This window comes from Sardina pilchardus, chromosome 10, assembly GCF_963854185.1.
Source record: "Sardina pilchardus chromosome 10, fSarPil1.1, whole genome shotgun sequence".
NCBI lineage: Eukaryota > Metazoa > Chordata > Actinopteri > Clupeiformes > Clupeidae > Sardina > Sardina pilchardus.
Genome location: NC_085003.1, coordinates 20947578 through 20968482, shown reverse-complemented (window position 1 = coordinate 20968482; position 20905 = coordinate 20947578). Strand labels below are relative to the sequence as shown.

The 20905-nt window shown below is 41.5% G+C and overlaps 3 protein-coding genes across 3 annotated transcripts; 1 reads left to right on the top strand and 2 right to left on the bottom strand.

The window, feature by feature from the left end:
* Positions 1–3969: 3969 nt before the first annotated feature.
* On the bottom strand, positions 3970–5943 carry LOC134093425 (hyaluronidase PH-20-like). Its single transcript, XM_062546477.1, has 3 exons — positions 5008–5943; positions 4623–4709; positions 3970–4305 (listed from the first exon to the last, which is right to left on the bottom strand). The coding sequence occupies exons 1-3, from the start codon at positions 5941–5943 to the stop codon at positions 3970–3972; spliced, it is 1359 nt and encodes a 452-aa protein (XP_062402461.1).
* Positions 5944–8907: 2964 nt separating this feature from the next.
* lyve1b (lymphatic vessel endothelial hyaluronic receptor 1b) lies at positions 8908–12035 on the top strand. Its single transcript, XM_062547441.1, has 6 exons — positions 8908–9048; positions 9204–9363; positions 9979–10118; positions 10258–10686; positions 10798–10873; positions 11128–12035. Exons 1-6 carry the CDS (start codon positions 8964–8966, stop codon positions 11315–11317), a joined length of 1080 nt encoding a protein of 359 aa, XP_062403425.1. The 5' UTR covers positions 8908–8963; the 3' UTR covers positions 11318–12035.
* Positions 12036–15389: 3354 nt separating this feature from the next.
* On the bottom strand, positions 15390–19500 carry bhlhe41 (basic helix-loop-helix family, member e41). Its single transcript, XM_062546966.1, has 5 exons — positions 19143–19500; positions 18966–19029; positions 18724–18831; positions 18504–18615; positions 15390–18316 (listed from the first exon to the last, which is right to left on the bottom strand). Exons 1-5 carry the CDS (start codon positions 19202–19204, stop codon positions 17400–17402), a joined length of 1263 nt encoding a protein of 420 aa, XP_062402950.1. The 5' UTR covers positions 19205–19500; the 3' UTR covers positions 15390–17399.
* Between the last annotated feature and the right edge of the window lie 1405 nt (positions 19501–20905).

Here is a 20905-nt window from a genome sequence, read left to right as displayed (position 1 = left end):
ATTGACATCCGTGGCGCCCAATGAACGGATCTGGGCATTTTTTCACGAGAAAAGGAACGTCTGGTTGCCAGACCACGTCTCATTTGAGATGTGGGAGGCGTTAGCCAGGCTATTCATTAATTGGAATTTGAATTGAATTGGCCCCACCCCACAAGAAATTGAATTGGAATTGGAATGACAGGAAGTGGAATTCAATTCATGGCAATTCAAAACAATTCCAGTCAACAGGAAGAATGTGTTGAACCTCACATACAGTCCATTCCGTTTTGGGAAGGTTACTTTGGATGTTATTGGTTACTGTTTTCAGTTATAAGATGTGTGTTTGTTGCAATCATATCTGACATATCTTGTGAAACTTCATTGTTAAACACTACCCTTAAATTATGTATATGAATTTCTTCGAATTTCTACTTCCTTTAATTCAAATTCGAGTTGTAATTCTACAACCTGTTTTTTACTTTAATTCAAATTCATTAATTGGAATTTAAGAGTCATTCTCAATTCAATTCTACATTTTGCACAAGCCTGTTTCCTTGGGTCCACCAACAGAGGAAGAGTATATCAAAACAATAACAATCCTAAAGGTACAGTCAGACAGCCATGATGAAACTCACTAGATGCTGAATACATACTGCAAACCAAGTGATGGGATTAAGTGCAAACCTAAAGAGAATCCTTCAAGAAACCACTACCACAGTGACCACTACCCTACAGGCAAGGGGCTGTGCAGGCAGTCATGGTCCATCATGTTTTCTCCGACGTGACCTGTATGCCAGCTCCTTGGGGCAGGCTTGTGCGAGAATATGACTCTGTACATGGATTCTTGTGTTTATGACCGTTTCCTACCTGACACAATGCTGTGGAACAAGAAGAGCAGGAAGACTAGACCATGGCCCAAATCTCTCATCAACGTCACTGGAAGAACTCATTGGGCAGGCACGACGAGGACAGTTTCCTCTTGAGCAAAACAAACTTCAAAGCGAGGTGTTTGCAGGAGGCAATAACAAATCACCTCAAGGTTGGAATAGTTGAGCTCCTCAAGGTCACTGTGGCTTGCTGTGTAGAATAGTAGCTGGTGTAGAATATTAAAACTGTTTACGAATCACTGTACAATACAAGGAATTTATTTGTCATAGAGATACTTTGTAAAACATATAGTGAAATGGCATTTGCTCAACTTTGAACTTGTGCAGAGGTATCACTAACGTTTTAGTATAAAGAAAGATTTAAAATGATTTAATAGAGAGAAAAAGTGCAGTGTGTGGGAGTGCAGTATGGCGAGTCCTATGTATTTAGAGTGCTTTATGTATCCAGGGTACAATTCAAAAAAAGTTGAGACATTGTGTAAAATGCATATAAAGTAGAATGTAATAATTTTTGGATCTTGTAAACCCATATTTAGCAGGAAGGATATATACAAATGTTAAAAAAATTGACTATTTCATGGGAAATGTAAGCGCATTTTGAAATGTAATGCCAGCAACATGTCTCAAAAAACTAATTAGGTTAACTGGCACCATGCTTGGGTATAAAAAAGAGCATCCCAGACAGGGCTGTAGTGGAGGCTAAACACACATACACGCCATTTACGCATCTCTAAATTGTGTTTATCCGCCTCTAACCAGCATACTGTTCTTAAGCCATTCTAAATTAAGCTTATGTCGTTTCACAATTACCTATTCATATTGTTAGTTTCATATGGTTGAACAACACAAGATGTAGGCTATTTATACATATTGCGCTGCATTATACTGTCAGAGATTGGTCACAGAGATAAAGTCTCTCAGAAATAAAAATGCTGAAGTATTCATCACTCTGTGTAAACCTTTGTGGCCAAATAATGAAACGATACAAGAATAATTTTTCTCTGCCTTTGCAAATAGTCTATACTTCTCATGGCTAATCCCCCCTGTACACAATGAAAATGCTCAAACAGATCTGCTGTGTGTGAGCTGGGTTTCAGGAGACATCTAGTTCAAATCCTTTAATAATTTGGATATTGCTCGTACATCGGTAACCTGCTTTGTGCCCTCCTTCCATGCCAGTAAACTGTCACTTTTCAACTGACTTTAGCTTTTCATTCCAGCTGTACACGTGCACTTATCAATGTTCTGCTTGTGCCACATTGTCGCCCTGCAGCCAAAGCTACCAGTTATACTATCCTCTCAGCCTTGTACCTCTGAGTAACCTTTCTGTGCCAGTGAGTTGCCCCTATGTCCAGTACTCACTAAAGTTCCACTTGAACTATGTTGTTGGCTTGTTGATAGTTATCGTTTACATTTAAAAGAGGAGGTGGAGGCCACATGTGTACTACTGTATATATAGTAGCAGAAATAAGTTGACCACATGTCAACAGGATAGAGCAGCCACACTGCCTCTTATCCTGCCTCAGGCAGGCCTCAAAGCAAGCTGCAACCGCAACCGCCTACTTTTTCCGCTTGGTGCAAGTGGTTGTGTGCAGAAATACATTGAAATAGGGTGACCACACCAACCACACCCCGGAAAGGAGGACTAGTTGTGAGGACAAAAGTGAGGACAAATTGACCAAAATGTGGACACCACCCAACGTCTCTTCATAGGCCTATTCCTAAGTCCTTACGTGCAGAGAATAAGCTGGGGGTTTTTTCATTTTCATTTTCATCAGTCTAGTTTTCTGTGGAGCAATTGTATCATCACTACTTACAATCATTGTTTGCTGTGAAGTACTTGTCAAAAAGGTAGGCAAGAGCCCAAGAAGGAGGACCCTCTACCTAGGTCCGGACAGAGGGCTGGAAATCCTGACGAATGTTAACCCTAGACAAACCCTAGGCAGCCGTGGCCTACTGGTTAGGGCTTCAGACTTGGAACCGGAGGGTTCGATCCCCGGTTCGATCCCCGACCAGTCCACCACGGCTGAAGTGCCCTTGAGCAAGGCACCTAACCCCTCACTGCTCCCCGAGCGCCGCTGGTTGGGCAGGCAGCTCACTGCTCCGGGTTAATGTGTGATTCACCTCACTGTGTGTTCACTGTGTGCTGTGTGTGTTCACTAATTCGGTTAAATTGGGTTAAATGCAGAGAAACTAATTTCCCTCACAGGATCAAAAAAGTACATATTATATTCTATTCAATGGCAAGTTAACACTATCATCACCACATGATCACCCTTAGCTACATGGAAAGAGAAAATGATAGTGCTGTTTTTAAGACACTCGGTATAACTTAATCCATGTTTCACAAATAGGCTACATCAACAATCAAGTTAGCCTCCCCCACTCAACCAATTAATAAGGAGGAAATCCAGCAGAACCCAATAATAATAATACAAGAAAACCTAGTACTTGCATGCATCTGTTCAATATTAAGTTTGCCTTGATTGTGTGAACTCATTCTATATGGTTCCTTAATGTTACAAAGAGAACGAGACTAGGCAACAAAATAATCTGACTTATTTAAATGAATTAATTTGGCTAATTTAAAGGTAGGCACAAAAGAATACCCTGTCACCGACAGCGCCTGCAGTCCTCTGATGAACATTTGCTATCTGCCCATGCAGAAGAAGTGATATTGAGAGACCGTCAGTATGATGATGATGTGATAATAATCGAGTGTAAAATATAATAATGTGTTGCTTTAATTTCCATGCTTTCTCCATGTGGTTACAGTTAGTGAACTCAGCAATCACACTTGACATTTTCTTGTGGAAATTTAATATCATTAATATTGATATTGATTCAAACATGGAATTACAGTACATCAAGACCCTTTGCATCATACATTTTGTAGGAGGGCAATTGTTAAGATCACAGAAATGAATCGATTGCGTGATTGCAATTTCATTTGGATTATTGCTCATTATTGCTCATAAATGAACCTACATGCAGTATAGATCAAAGCTTTTCTCCTTTCCTATACTGTAGACTCATGCTCACCCTCATGACCAATGGTTAGACTCTTGGGTGATGGCATCCACTGAGTCCAGTGTGCATCAGATTAAACGTGTATAACCAGAGGGCTCTGGGGGGGCTGAGAGGGAACGGAGGCTGAGCAGCTCCTCCCTGCATAGCACTGGCATGTGAAGTGATCGTACATGTCTAGGAAGTCCTGCATAGAGGGGACCCCTGTCACCACGTAGCTCCCCACCGAGCGCTGGATCTGGAAGTGCTGTGGGTTCAGGTGCAGGTAGGTGTCCGTGTTGTAGTCCCTACGGACACAGCGGCCATTGCCTTGGCACAGGAAGTTGCTACAGATCTGCGTAGCGGCTGTGACGTTGGCGACGTACGGGTTTAAGGTGGAGAGCAGGTAGTCTGAGAGATTATCACACGAGTCCTGCAGCAGGGGTGCACCAGAAGAGTAGGCTTTCAGCAAGGATTACTCATAAACGTGTTCAGACAAATATTTGGAATTAGACAGCTACGAGGCAACAAATTGTCTCATAAATTAGTTTCACTCATACTACCTGTCATTCACGCTGAGAATTAAACCTGAACCCCATAAACAGTTAACATGCTACTAATCAGAGGAAAAACATCTATTCAGCCGACAGATTCTTTTGATGTCATTTTCATTTAATGAAAATCCATAGTTTTAAAAATCTCTCCTAACAAAGTATGACTCTAATGCATTCTCATTTTACGTCATATTACCTTGTTGTCGAAGTCAGTGCTGTCCCAAATCACTGTTCCTGAGGCCCCAAGAGCTGCACTTTCACCAATGCTGCTCACCAGATCCATCTGAGTGGTGTGTACAGTACACAAGACCATTAGCAAGCCTTTCATGAGGAATTACAACTTAATGTGTCTGCTCAAAAGGGCTCTCACTGGGGAGCGCTGTGGCGCAGCAGGCTACAGTGCTCATACCACATACGGGTCCGAGTGCCCACGGGGACCCAGGTTCGAGTCCGGCCTGCGGTCATTTCCCAGTCCCACCCCATCCTTCTCTCCCACTTACTCCCTGTCTCACCCTTCACTGTCCTCTACAAATAAAGGCGAAAAAGCCCAAAAATATACTTTAAAAAAAAAGGGCTCTCACCTCCGCTAGGTAGACCTTGCTTTGGCCACGGAACAGGATCCGAGAGTAGAGGTAGACCGGTGTGGTGTAGGCCCGCTTGGGCAGAGCTGACACACGCATGGCCTCCTGCACCTGGTTACGGACAAACAGGGCAGCGTTGTGGCTTCCTTTGAGGGACAAGGGCATGTAGGCTGAGGGGTAGAGGGCAGTGCTGGCCTCCCACAGCCACAGGAGCTCATCGTTACGCTGCTGTGCGTTCATGGGACACTTCCCGGTGTAGCCTGGCTCACTCGTGTCGAAGTTGTAGCATTCTGGGAACAGGTAGAAGCCCCAGAGATACTCTGGTCTTTCGCTAACGGCTACGTTTAATGTGCCTTCCATAAAATTCCTGGCTGCTTTATCAAATTGTTCCTCGGCTTCAAGTTTTGCTTGTGCTGAAGTGAGAGAGGGATCTTGTTGTTGGGCATAAGCTATTGACAATTTTTCGTAAATCATTTTGGAACCCCAGTTTCTCTCATAAGTGGGTCTCCAGTCCTCCCAGTCAATGACTCCAAGACCAGGTGATGACTCTGGGATATACTCGGACACTTCTGCCCTTGACTTGGCCAGGGAAGCTGCCAGGTTACCCTTTTGTGGAAACCCACCATTAACCTCTTTCCCTGTTTGGTAATCTGTGTAAGGACACAAGCCCATGTGGTCTCTGTAGAACAGGCTGAGGAACTGATCTTTAACTAGAGCTGGTGTAGTCACTGCTTGAAAGGCTGACATATCTAAAGGGACCTTGTCCTGTGTGCAGTGGTTGAGAGGCGCATTCCAGATCACCATGAAGGGCTTCCCGTCCACTATCGGGGCTGCGGTCTGTGGAAGAGACGTGGCAGGACAGCAGGTGGCCAAAAGAGACAAGATAACAGGACACAACACCCTGGAGATCCCTCGTCCAGCCCAATAGTGCTCCATGATGGCTACTTAGAGAGAAAAGGTGAGACAGATTCCATGTCATGAGAACATGATTACTTAGAACACATTCAATTTTGTTTAAAACGTATAGATTTTGTCAAATCATTTAAAATGTGATATGCAATGATCTCCTTTTGTTAAAAGAAGATAAAATTATAGCAGGTGAGCTGAAAGCAAGACTGGACCTTACCTGCTGCAGGAGTCGCACAGCATCATTGGGAAATCTTTGCTGTTTTATACATTCTAAAAGGAACACTTATACTGAGTTATCTCACCGTTGTTTGATTTTCTTTGTGATAATGAACATTTAGGCTTTCTATCAAAATGCCACCTATATTTGAAGAACAATGTGACACAATGGGACATATATTCCCTTTGTTCCCTTTTGTTTTACTTTCACAAGGTAAATATCTGATAAAAACTCTTTTGAGAGCAACATCTGTCATATAAAGTCTGTTATCTCGGATTCCAGAAGATAGCAGATATCCATGTCAGAGTAAAACAATTGTATTATGAAGACATTTATGTTGGACAATTTGAATCTATTGGTGGATAACAGCACAACAACCGGTGTAGCAAGTTAATGTCAGGTTGGATGTTTCAACGTACAATGTAAAAGGTTAGCAATGATAATCACATTGCAGACAAATAACTGTGTTTACACAGTAATCTAGAGGTCTGTTTGAGCATGTGGATAAGAAGCTATTAGTCCTCTAGTTAGTTTGCTGTTCTACGTTTAAAGTGACTTAAAGGTGATGTCATGGCCAAGGCCGAAGTTAAAGTGAAGTGATTTGACTTCTAGGTTGTGTGAGAGCGATTTTAGAGCCAACAGCTGACAACCAGGAAATCAAAACATAAAACAGCAGGGACGTCACTAGGATTGAGAGATGATAGATTTATTTATGATTCAGTCATTAAGAACATTTATCAGAAGATTGTTAGATGATGTTGGATAATAATAATAATAATATAGTATATATTATATTATATTATATTATATTATATCTCAAGAATCAGTAAGGGCTAACATGATCTGTTTTCATCCACATTTTACACAGCGTCCCAACGTTTTTGAAATTGGAGTTGTAAGGGTAGGGTATTAATACAACAAGACTATCGATGTGATGACATTTTTGTGATTGTTTTGGCGTGTTGCACATTCCATGTCAACGGTTGATTACATGTGTATGGAACAGCAGCAGGAAGAGAGTGGCCACAGGGGCTTCCGAAGGTGAAAGTTGGAGTGGAAGCTGGTGAAGGGAAAAAAGAGGAGATTAGAAGTGTCATGTGAAAATGAAGGGAGGAAAGAAAAAAGGGATGTGAAGGCCACCATGGCAGGGGTGATTTCCACCAATAGTCTCCCAGTTCCCAATTCTGCACTCCAAAATATTTCTGCCTGTATGCTGACATAAGCATCGTAAGCATCAGAACGCCCACACAGAGTACAGTGAAGCTCGGAAACATGACATTTCCTGACCAAGCCATTGCAATTAGATCATCTTATTAGATTAGATTCATGTTTATTGCCACTGTGCACAGTACACGTACAAAGACAACGAGAGGCAGTTTGTGTCTAACCAGAAGTGCAAAAAAAAAAACCTGTAATGTGATATACAAAGTATAGGCAGGTTCTGCATAGACAGGACAGAGTAGTGCAGTGTAGACAGTTACTATATAAAGTTGGTTTACAGTAATATAATTTAAATATAAATATGTGCAGTGTATTAGCAATAACCTTATAAGAGCAGACTGTAGATATGGCTATGTAGTATGGACATTTACAGATATGTTCAGAGTAACATAGTTTGTTGGTTGTCACCAGGATGCAGAGAGTTCAGAAGGGTGACTGCCGCAGGGAAGACAATGACAGCGGCAGGGAAAAAAAAAAATATATATATACAGTATATATATACACATATATAGGCTATATATATATATATATATGTAAAAATGTAGAATGTAATACATTTATTAATATTTTCATAATAGTAACAACAGATAATAGAGTGTGCTGTATCTGTATTTGAGGCCATAGACAGAATTTTTCAAATAGTCAGGGGCATCAGACATTTTGGCCACCCCAAAATGCTAGGTGGTTCTTTTGATTTTGTGGAAACTAATTGATAAATTGACATACATATATTTCATATGTTATAGCATAAATTATGTATAATTTAACAAAGTAGCCTATATAGGCCTACGCAAGACTAAACCATAGAGAGGGCTGAAATATAAAGCGTATCCTGATCATTTTGCCAACAGTGATGTAGAACCATATTTGTTCAGTTGATAACATGTTTTGTTTATATCTTGAACCAACACCCTTTTCCACAATAAATGCACCTGTTCAAGAGCCTTTTCCAAAATGTATAATTTATTTATGCTGGACCCTGTTATTATTACAGTAAGATTGAGCAGGGTCCAGTTTAAATGTGCTTCTCATCAGCGTAGCGGAGCAAATGTTGCATTTATAATTTGCAGGGTAGGCTGCAGAGCTTATAGGCTACCTTCTGATACGGGCAGGACATCTCATTTCTCATATCTGCCTCTCCTCGATTCCTCCATCCTCATCGTTCCTTCCTCGTCTCCTTCACAGAAATAACTAGAGGGGCTAGTAGTAGGAGTAGTAGTAGACAGAAGGTAGGACAAAAAGATAGATGATCTGCACCCAGTTAGTGTCACATCTTGGCTCTCATTCTCTTGGGAGGGCCCCTCACCTATCAATACTATCCTATGTGGGTCCCATGCCCTCATCCTTCATCAAACACAGTGAGAGTTAGTACTGTATGTAATTGCTCTTTACCCTGCTCACAGTCTAACAGTCCTAATCACTGGCAGGAGAGGCTGTGCTGTGTGCTCTCTTGGCAAAGGCCTTAGCACAGCACATCCTCCCCTTCCTGTTTTCACCCGCTCAGGGGGCTGTCGTGTCATCAGTTAAGGGCCACTTCTCTAGTGTGCTGCATATGCAAAAGGTCGTCCGTCTCCCTAACACATCCGACAGGACAGCAGTGAGGGACAGCATGGTCAGACACTGGGCTACCTCATGCCTCCTTCTGCTTTCCGGAGCTTTCTGTGCATTTGCACTGGATGCTGCTCGACTTCAAGGTACAAATGTCTCTGGGGGGGCATTTCATTTCATAATTTCAGCAACTTTTTATTGCATTCCAAAGACAAATGCACTGTGAAGTGTAACTTCATTACTGGCAACAGGTTGTAGGTTGTATACTTTTCCTATATGCAGTGTTTAATTTTTTTCTCAGTGAGCAGCAAGACTATCTCAGGAGTCTTCATGGTCACACAGAATAACAAGTACAGCTTCAATGCCTCCGTGGCCATTGAAGTGTGTGAGACTCTACACGGAAACATCGCAACCAAGGCTCAGGTGGAGACGGCGCTCCAGAATGGCCTGGAGATGTGCAGGTAAGGAGTGAACGCTAAGAAGTTTCCAGACGTCTGCTGAGCCAGCAACAGGTCTTGCCCTGATGTGGGTCTGGTTGAGCCCAAGTCAGTTCTAGTGGAGATGTGGGGGAGCTTGTCTTGTTCATGTCTGTGAGTGAAGTCTGAGAGAATAGTGCCTCTTGTGCTTGATCTTGAGAAGGTGTGCATGCACTGGGAGGGAGCTGTGCAAGTGTGTTGAGAGACTTCATGGGTTGAGCATCTGCTGCTGAAGGGTCCTTGGGAGATGTTGGAGTTTAATTAGCTGAAGGAGCTTGATTTGAGATACAATTGTGATTGGCTCAGAGAACTTAAAGTACTGCTGTACATTTGCAACAGTTTTGTTGTCATCTAGGGCCACATTGCGTAAAGACTAAAGAGCATCTCTAAGAAACAAATATCCTCCGCAATGTGACAGATTATATTGTGTTGAGCCATTTTCTTTTGTTTCCAATATGTTACCTTAATGACGCAATGCATGAAAGTGTCATTTTATTTGTATGTGTAACAATATTAACAATCTCAAGAAAATTAAGGTAATTCTGCATAAAAGAAGGGCATATATAAGAATATAGTGACTGAAACTGGCTGTTCCTTCAGATATGGCTGGGTGGAGGAAAAGATTGCAGTTGTCCCACGTATTCAGGCGAACCCGAAGTGTGGCCAGAACAAAACTGGACTCGTCCTTTGGAGACCAGTCGAAAGCAAACTTTTAGACGTGTTTTGCTTCAGTGATACAGGTGCATGGTTATTTTATAATTGTTAAAAGCCAGATAGTTTTACCATTTCCTTTTTCAAATCTGTCTGAAGATCTCTGAATGATCTGAGAACACTATGTTCTCATTCTGCTCACTCATTTAGTCTGTAATCATTCTTCAGGCACAGCGACAACCCAGAGAGCCATGGCAACTAGTGTGACAACAAAGAGACAGGAAGTGAGCACTTCCGCTCGATATCCTGTGACACCTCCACCGCTTATCACCTCGGCTCTGACCAGCCTTCTCGGCCCTCTCCGCACCTCCACCATCTCACATCATGATCTCTCTTCCTCCACCTCCCCCCCGCTCTCTAAAAAAGCCCCTGCTGAACATCTCCCCAGGTCCACTTCCTCATCTCAGGTCACTGATACAACACTCCACAAAACTCCTGTCACCACCACCACCACTCGTCGAACCACCACCTCCACTCGCTCCTTCCCTGCCTCCACCACCACCTCCACCACCTCCTCCTCCACCTCCTCCACTCTTTCTCCTCCAGTGCAGACAGCTGGTCTGGCTCCATCTCATTCAGAAAATCCTAACCTAGGAGGTGAGAGTAATGCAATTGCTACATTGGATTTCAATTCAAATTGAATTGATGAATTTCCTGAGAAATATACATGCAGGTCGTTTAATTTGTTTCCCATTTTCTCCATTTTAGTAGCACCTGTTGCACTCCTTGTCACACTGGGTCTCCTTCTTATCCTCTTGGTTGCAGTAGCTGTGTGTTACAAAAAGTAAGTTTGATTGTGCCTCAAGTTGCAAGTTACTGTATGAACATTGATCTTGGTTCACATTAGAAGCTGTTATATGTTATATAGCAATAATACAACTTAATATAATAATATAGTGTTGCGGTGAGATACATTTTCTATGCCTTTTATATATGAATAGTGCTATGTATTAACTATGTAACACTCTGCTGGGGGAATGTTTGACCCACTAAGTATCTTAGCCTCGTGTTAATGTTGACATTTTGTGTGCTGGCCAGAAAAGGAAGGAGTCTCCCGTTCCACCGGCCGGAGCAGGAGAAAGGAGCTGTTGAGACGGAGATGTTCAAACACTTCCGTGAGCGGGACCTGAAGCGACACCCCTCAACAGGAGACGGAGACAGAAGCAGGAAGTGCTCCAGTGACATCACTCTCCTGATGGAGCAGGAAACCAAAGCAGAGATAGCATAGGGACACCTGTGGCACCACTCAGGAGAAGCAGATCCTCCGAAGTGACTGACAACATACTGGAGGAGATCTTCTCTAAAACACTGTAAATCTGTGTAAATATTTTCCATGTATTTTTTTTTTTTTTTTTTTGCTCAACTCTGAATCCTCTCATTGTCTTAAGATGATGATGCCATGAGATCATTTCAGTAAATTGGAAGTCATTAATGATATGATATGAAATACAGTAAGAAACCGTTGTTACTTTACGGGATTGTACCGTTTATTTATTAAACCTTTCTCAATGCCTGTGCTAGATTGATTGGCTCCGCTTGCCTGAATCTCCTGATTAAACAGGCTGCAATGCATTGATTTATAAATCCTGTGTCCCCTCCTGGTGTGTTATTTGTTGATTCGTGATCAAATGTTCAATTTTAAGGTCTTTTATCAGTGGTTAGAGATGCATTTCCACTAATCACCATGTGGGGGCAGCATGCAGCCTCTTCATTTCAGTACCAACTCCACAGACTATTGTCATCTGTCATACTGTAACAAGGTGACATTTGAAGCAATCATCTATTAGATACAGTATATTCAGACATTAGACATGCAATTAGTCAACCATATTGTTTTTATTTATATACAGTATGTTGCTCATATTGATCGTTTTGCAGGATGTAACAATATTCTGAATTGAAAGCAAATGTAAACCCATTCCTCAAAATGAGACTCATCTGTTATATTATACCAAAATTGAAAAAAACAAATAAACTTCATATCAATCATTTTCATCAGTTATTAGACCTGTCATGGACATTATCCAGTTGGGCAGTTCTTCTATTAAGTTGGAGGTTCAAATAAGAAAAGATGAAAAAATGCACACCCTTAGAGGTGTTGGCACGGGACGAAACTTATAGAAAAAGATTATGTTGCCGCACACTCAGATCTCGATCTCAAATTTATTGACACCAACGTTTCGGCCAGTTGGCCTTTTTCAAGGTTTCTCGATCAAGTTGGAGGTTAACAGACTGGAGAGGCTAATAACAGGAAATGGTCACCATTTCTGACGAAGATCAGGGAGTTTCTGTATCCTGCCATCAGTAACACTGATAATACATCAGTTGCATCATTTTTACTTCCTATTTGGTTTCCGTTACCCTTTAAAATGTCACTAAATTCCAATACAGTGCTCAGCATAAGTGAATACCCTTGATAAAGTTGACTAAAATAGCAATAAACCAAGTTTATATTTTCTTTTGAAAATGTATCTTAATAGATTAATTTAAAAAAAGGAAAATCCAATCTTTAAGGACACCAATTGTCTATGTGAATGAGTAATGATATCGTACAGGGGAATGAGTGACACTCCATCTTAAATATCCATAGAGGCAGACAGATGTTTTTATTTTTGTTCCAGTTATTTCATGGATCCAGGAACCTATGCATCCTGATAAAGTTCCCTTGGTCTTTGGAATTAAAATAGCCCCACATCACACATACCCTTCACCATACCTAGAGATTGTCATGGTTTTGTTTCAGTTACAGTAGCCTGATAGCTGGTTTGATTTGCATTGAGAGATGATTTTATTGAAAGTACCCTATGGCAATGGCATTTCAATATAAGGCAATATTCCCCCCAAAGTATTGTTTTATTCCTGTTATTAGTCAACAATGGATGTATTCACTTGCTCACCGTATGGCTGTATCTTAACAAACACCTTTTTCAAACACCTTTTTATCTTGTTGGACACTGCTATCACTAATCATCACAACCTCATCAGAGAGTACATCTTTAACATGGACTTGTTATGGGCGATAAACTTGAAAGTCCTTGACCTGGGGGCTTGGTGCATTGCACATGTTTTCAAGTGAGAAGAGTGGTGTAAGTTCAGACTGTGGAAATTGTCAATTGTGTTTTAAGTATCTGGGAACACAAACTGAGCTTCACAGACCATTTTAATTGCATATGCAAAAAAAGCTATCCAGAGACTGTTTTTATAATCAGGAAACTAAATGGGTTTGCAGTCAATCTTGAGCATCCTAGTTTTTAATATTTCTGTCTGGCATGGAAATCTGACATTGCACAATAGAGACAGCAGGGAAGATTATAGGTCGTCAAAAATAATAATAATAAAAAAAAAATTTAGAGTTGAGTTGTAGAGTTGACCTCTACAGCCTTGCTATACGCAGGAAAGCCCTATTCATTCATTTTAGATGATAAAACTCACCACCTCCATCCTGAGTGTGATTTCCTTCTCCTGCTCCCAGACCTAGCTGGGCACATGTACGCGTATGGCTACAAGCTACATGTTTATTATATTCCACAGTTTATTAACCATAGTAATTGCATTTAGGACAAAGGAGCTGTTGTGGATCTTTTTCTTTGCCATAGGTACTCTATAGCGCCACCCCCCTGAGGGAAGCAGGAGGTTGAAAGGTCCGCAGGCAGGAGCATTGGGAAGATGGAGGGTTCATTGGAGCACTGTGTGTGTGTGTGTGTGTGTGTGTGTGTGTGTGTGTGTGTGTGTGCATGTGTGTGCGTGTGCGTGTGCGTGTGCGTGTGCGTGTGCGTGTGCGTGTGCGTGTGCGTGTGCGTGTGTGTGTGTGTGTGTGTGTGTGTGCCTGTGTGTGTGCGTATGAGTGTGTGCATGTGAGTGTGTGTGTGTGTGTGTGTGTGTGTGTGTGTGTACGTACTTTTTATTCTATTGGTGAGACCGAAGACAATTTTCATGCCTGACCTGACAATAAAATCTATTCCATTAAAATGTACTCTATTCTATTCCCCTACATCCACAAGACTTAAATCTTTTAATGTTGAGCCATAATGGCCCAGACTGAGGTATACTTGAAAAGTCTGTATCTATCATGTGTTCAGAGCCCTTTAATACAAATATAGATAAAAGAGAAACCATCAACTAAATGTATCCTATCAACCTATACAAACTTAAACAATAACATCTCAAGCTACTGTCAGTGGTGCACTTCTATCTAATAGCCACTAGATGTCAGTCTTCTTCCAATTATCAAGGGCTGGACCAGCTTCAGCCAAAGTACAATATCTTTGTTTTAATGAACAACAGCGTGCTTCAGTGAGTTTATGAGGTTTTGGAAAGGGTGTAATTCTTAAGTTTGACAGTCAAATAAAGCCTCACAGGTGTGTACACTAACCCAGGCAGTGAATCAGCGTTTCTGCTGCAAAAAGCCCTATATACCAGAACTGAACAGTCATTGTTCTGAGGATTTACTCAAAGAGCACCATTGATCACAACACTGGCTGCTGATATGCAGCAGATAATGCAGTGCCGTGACTTGGACCACTGAACTGGTCCGTGCACCTTGCAGGCATTCGTAATCCTCACAGAAATGCGTTGCAGAGAAATGGCTGGTCACCAGCCTGCCTCTCCACAGGTTCTCCCCCAGATTATATAACGTGCTATTACGAGGTGTTGCTCAGGCCACGCCGTTCTGAGGAAGAAAGAGGTGAGATGGCGGTCACTCAACTGGAATTCACCCCCCATAAATGACTTCATGTTTTATGGCTGATGAGATATCAAATGTAATTATATAGAAGTGTGTTGCCTTAATGTGTCGTGAGTATGATGACAGAAAGAAGGCGCAGGTGCAGTGGAAATACCCTGTGAAATACTGTGGTGCGTCTTGCTGTTTACAATATTGGTACAGCAAATCTGATCAAGTGATACTACATAAAGACTACAGAACTGAGACAGGGTCAAAGACTGAGCAATTGAGACACGCATGTGTTTGTTTACTTTGTGTGTGTGTGTGTGTGTGTGTGTGTGTGTGTGTGTGCATGTGCATGGCACGTGTCTGTGGTGTGGATGTATGTGGCATCACCCCACTGCACCAGCTTCTGAAGAACTCTGCTCTCCACCTTTGTCCGGTCACATGACTAATGCCAGAAGATGGCTGGTCATTCCATCACTGTGGCTTCAGCCTGCTGACCCATCAGTGGGAGTTGCGATCACCCAACTTGATGCTGGAACACTGCCATTTCAGTGTTAAGCCCAGCACTTGTTCTTGTACAGCAGCAAATATTCGTACACAAAAAGGGAATTTAAGGAACCGACAACAGAAGTAGTCTTAATATTTTTGTTTTTATTTGACAACTTTACTGCAATAATTTAGAACAGCAATTGTGTAAAGCATTAACGAAATGTGCAACAGTTGCTCTGTTTAATCCTTTAAAAAATCCAGAGATTTCTTCTACCACATAAACATTAGACATACAGTATTTGTAGCATATTCACAGACTATTTACACAGACATGCCACTGCTCCGGGCAATTGACAGCAGAGGATCTAAACAGAAGCTTTAAAAGCAGAACTGAGCCTGCAAAAAATAAAATGGCAATTTCTGTATCTCATCTCCTATCCAGCAAAAAAATAACTCCACACTCGTTTAAAAAACACATCACTTTGTCAGAACACAAGAACGTCTGATGACAGTCTTCAGAATGGCATCGCTCTTCACCTACCGTACTTACTCATTCAACTTTGTCTAGTGCTAGCGCCTGTATGCACATTTGTGGACATGCTGGAACATGATACTGGTTTGCTACATGGATTAAACAAGTTAGGGAGGTCATATTAGTACTGAACAGTGATTTGAATGATTTTCCAATGAGATCAAATATTCTTGGAGAAAGAGTCCTTTTTTTTCTGTCTTTGGGTGGTGAGAATGAAAGAAAGCTTAATATCAGCACCTGTGGGACAGACATGGGGATGCCATCCTAATAAAATCAACATAATAAGCTGCTTGGTATCATGGTTTCCATATATACACAGATATACATACTGGGATGGTTGCCTTGGTGGCGTAGACTTTTGCCATGAAATTATAGTACACTTCAGATGAACAACCAATCACAGGAAACCAAAGAGTGAGGAGAACACAGAAGGAGAAGGCATGAACAAGTGCACTTTACCTCTCAGAGCAAAGAACTAGATCTGTATCAGAGTATATACAAACTTTCATATCTACGGAAAAAAAACACATATATAATACATTCAATATCAAAGTTCCATAAGGTGCTAATATACCTTGTATGTTTTTGCTGGAGGTGCAAGTCATTTGGGCCTGATGCCTGTCAGAGATGCCTGTCCACAGAGGACACAGTAGTCTAACACTTGCAGTGAGGTGGGGGCTATAGGGGGCCGGGGTCAAACAACAACTTCAGGTCACAAGGACTCTTTAGATAGGGTGCCATAGGCTGCGTCCTATATGCTCAGATCATTTGCATGGGAGGGGGAGGGAAGGGGGGTATGGACATTTTCAAGAACACAAAACAAATTATTGATGACAATAGACCAGAATCGGTGGTTGGGGAGGGTAAGGGGGCAGCCGTAACAGCGAATCAGAGGATTGTTACTAAAGGCTTGTCCAATTACAAATGTCTTATAACCTGTACTGAGTTCGCCAGTTAACCCTCCTCATTATCAATCCCATTCAAGAACTCCTGTTGAGGTATATAAGTAACTGCATTCAAGCACTGAGGAAAGCCTGAACGGTCTGGTAAATTACAAATGCAACACAGTTACATGTGCAAGAGGCATCAATGACAAATACTGTGGCAATTTCGATGGTAAACACCCTAGTTGAGGTCAGTATGATACATCCAAGTGTCCCATACAGTAAGTTAATTAAAATAAAAGAATAGCTGCAGCTGGGTAAAGAGTAAGTTCTAAATCATATATTGCACTATATAAAGTGTCCTAAGTAGATAAAAAAAAAGCAAATTCCCAGAAATTCAAACATTTTGATAAACAATCACATCTGGATGGACTAGATAACATATGTAAGTTGCTGAAGTCAATCAAAGTCGATTATCATTCAAATATATCATGGATAAAGTGCAAAAGGCACAGATTGTTACAACGTCCCCCAACCTCCCCAAAGTCAATGACCAATTCAGATGTGAACCAATCTTGAAGCTACTTTGAATAAAAAAATATGAAAATAATAATAAAAACAAAGCTTTCCAAAAAATCTCAGAAACACTACACTGAATGTTGAATGAACTTAAATTAAGCTAACAACGATAAATATGGTCTTTATACAGGCAAAAAAGAGGAAAAAAACCAAATGATTATGTACCGTCATTTTCGTTTCGGAGGGTCTCATCCTCGTCATTATCATTCTCGTGATCCTGGTCCTCTTCCGCGGGAGATCCACATTCCGCGTCGTTCGACACATCCTCACTGGGACTCGGACAGTCTTTTCTCTGTGAGGTCATGCTGAATCCGCTGCTCTTGTCTGTCGCCAGCCCCGGAAAAGCTGCTGCTGCTGCGGCCGCCTGTGCGGGGAGCCCCGGGTAGAGCCATGGGAAAGGGCTGCTGAGCGCAGCCGCGGCTGCCGGGTACACATACTTCTCCAGGTTACTTTTATCAAATAAAGGCATGTAGGACGCTGCTGCCGAGGGGTTAATGAAGTAGAAAGGCATGCAAAAGGGAGTTTGCTGTCCAATACCAGTGATTCCCATCAGTGAGTTCATGAAAGCCAGATCGGGACGGCTTGCTGGGTCTGCACTTGCCACACCATTCCCACTCCAGCTCATCTTTGGTTTCTTGGCAGCGCGGTCATCCCCGAATTCCTGTTTGATCTTGACACCTTTCGACTCCTGCACCCTGCCGCTCTCAGAGCCTTTATCCGAGCCAAGCTTCCCCTCATTTCTCTCCGCCTCGCCGCCATATCCACTGTCAGTGTCAGTATCGTTCTCGTTCAGTTCTGGGTTCTGAGTCCTCTGAATGACCGGTACACAGTTCGCCTGACCGTCTCCTTTGGGACCATCGCGGTCCTGCAGCTGATGCTGCAGGAGCTGCGCATCGGGCTGAAACTGCCCAGAAACTTTATGCAAGTGGCTGACGAGCTGCGAGCACCTCTGCTCCCGAGTAGTCCAGTTCTCGAACTTGCTCAGGTACTGCAGGACCTCTTTGGCACACGCCTGAAAGCCCGAGTGGAAAGCCTCCAGATCGGCCTGGAAGGAAGATTTCATCGACCGATCACCTGTCATGCAACAGTGAACAGGAGGAGAGGATAAGTGGATTGCATACACTTTTAATGACCGATAGTTATCTAACGGATACGAATCACAGGAGCATTATTTTAACGTATCAACACTTATTCAGACTGTTACCTAAGAACATGTCTGTTTATTTTGTCAAGGCACATGCACAACTATTATGTAATTTACCGTTCTGCAAAGCGATTATCTTCTGGTGCTGCTGCTCGGTCACAGCAGTCAAGGCGTTTAAGTGCTTCAAAGTTAACTCAAGAACAACCGCTTTCTCCAAATGCCCAAGGGTCTAAAAAGTACAAAAAGGTACATATTAAACTTTGAAAATGTTATGCTACATTGCGTCTCAATAATCATATCTCCCACTTGACAGAGCATTTAGAGAAAATAAGCTTACCGTCAGTTTCAAATGTTCAGGTAACAAATCTTTAAGCTGTCCGATACATTCATTAATTCTGTCTCGTCTCTTCTTCTCTATCAGGCGATGTGGCAATTTATAAGCGTCCTGAATGAAAGCAAAATGTTTGTTCAAACTACTATAAGCACCTTTGTCAACAACATATTTGTAGTGAAGAATAAACATTCAAAAGACGACGACCAAGAGTCATTGCCGGTGTGTTGAACTGTCGAATTGCTTACCTTTCCGTCTTCGCGCTTCATCCCTCTTTTAGATTTGCACATATAAAGAGACGAATATTCCACCCTGAAATGAAACAGAAAAGTCCAGGTGTTAACTAGAGATCCCATTCATTTTTGACTTGGGAAATACGTTGTAGAAAATAATCTCAATATGCATGATTTTTTATAAAGAATTACCCCAAGAAGTCTGCGTGATCAATGTACTGCCTCTCCTGAAGGCGTGGTATTCTTTCATCCATTACTTGTTTTTTTTTTAAAAATCCTGCTATTCAAACTTCTTTGGCTTGCAAGAGTTTTAAATCCAACTCCAGTGAATGAAGAGACACTGCACAGCGTGCGTTTATCCGGTGGCGCTGCACTTCAGAATGATGCCTGCTTTCCTAGACTGCCACTTTGCCAGAGCACTTTGTGCGAAACCAGAGCGCACGCGCACCTCCAGAAGGGAATGGCTCCGAACTCACGTGTAAACTGCACCAGCTCAAAGTCCGGTAATTAAGCGCCTGAAGAAGCCTCGCGTCGTGTGGCATGGCATCGCTTAACAGTTGTTTTTTTTATTGGACCAATTTATGGGACAGTATCACTACCCTTTATGTAAATTCCTCCTTCTAACGATATTGAATTTCTTTGCCTCGGAAGTGGAGATACCAAACTACGCCACTATGAAGTTTGTGTTTGTTTGCGCTCTAGGTTGTTTATATAATGACATAGGATATGGCATGTTTACTCAGCCAACGATAGCCTGCGTATAATGTCAACCAAGGCAGTGCACTACTGTTAAAGATATAGCAGAATATAATCCCTTGGATCCTAACATTGATAAAGGGTCTTCTATGGTCATAGGCAAGATTAAGAAGAATACATGCAGCAGCATGAGTTTCACCAGTGGTATAATGTCTATGACTAATTTTACACGTAAAAAACACACGCCTCTGCCATAAACATGCCGAACCAATTACAAATACTCACATGTCAGTACTGTTTGATATGCTCTGAAGTGTCAAATAAATGCCAGGAAAGTGACTTGTCATCCTGAAAACAGTGCAGTGTATTTCTAGAGACTTAGTTTAATGGGTGACAAATTTACTGTGAAAAAGCTTAAACATAGGAATAAAATGAGTAAATAGTAAATACAAAGTAAATAAAATATTTATATTTTGTCATTTATATTAAAATAATTAAAATTAAAATTAACATTTATATTAATTTATAATGTCTGACATTTTTCTTGTACAGTAGATCTATAATTGGGTTGCTCACATGTTTTGGTGATATAAGTGAAAAGCCCATGGCTGCATTGGTGGTCCCAATGTCATACAGTGTACTCAACGTTTCAGTCAAAACCGTAACTGGCCATGACCATTAAGTTGAACAAAATCTAGGCTATTATGGAATGTGTGATTTAACAGGGGAAAATTAGGAATAAATTAAATGTGTGGCCTGACATCCTTGTCATTGGTGGTCAGCCTGTTTTTATCCATACTATCGCAATGCTTTTATACTATTTTCCAGTGAAATATTGCAAGTGGGTTTTGACATTAATGTTGATATATTCAAGTTATAGTGGGGCAGCTCCTATCTTCCTTGCTAGGGTCATAGGGTCACCTTTGAGGTGAGGTACTGAAATCAAGTAGACTTTTTATGTTTTTGTAGTAACTGAATTGCAGGTTTATTCAGGATGTGTAGAACCCCCCTAATGCACACAGTAACACATTGATATGACCTCAGTGTAAAAGAAAATGTTCATCCTTTAATTAGATTCAACCACAACAAACATGAAATGATCAGTTATAGCACAAATAAATTAGCCTTTCAAAATATTTGATGAATAATGATTTTGTTTAAAAACGACTTGCTATTTTAGTGTGGTTTTAAAAGTTTAATATTTACATGTCTGCCATCAGGACAAAGAGGGTTTCTAGCCTGGCATCGGTTTACATGTC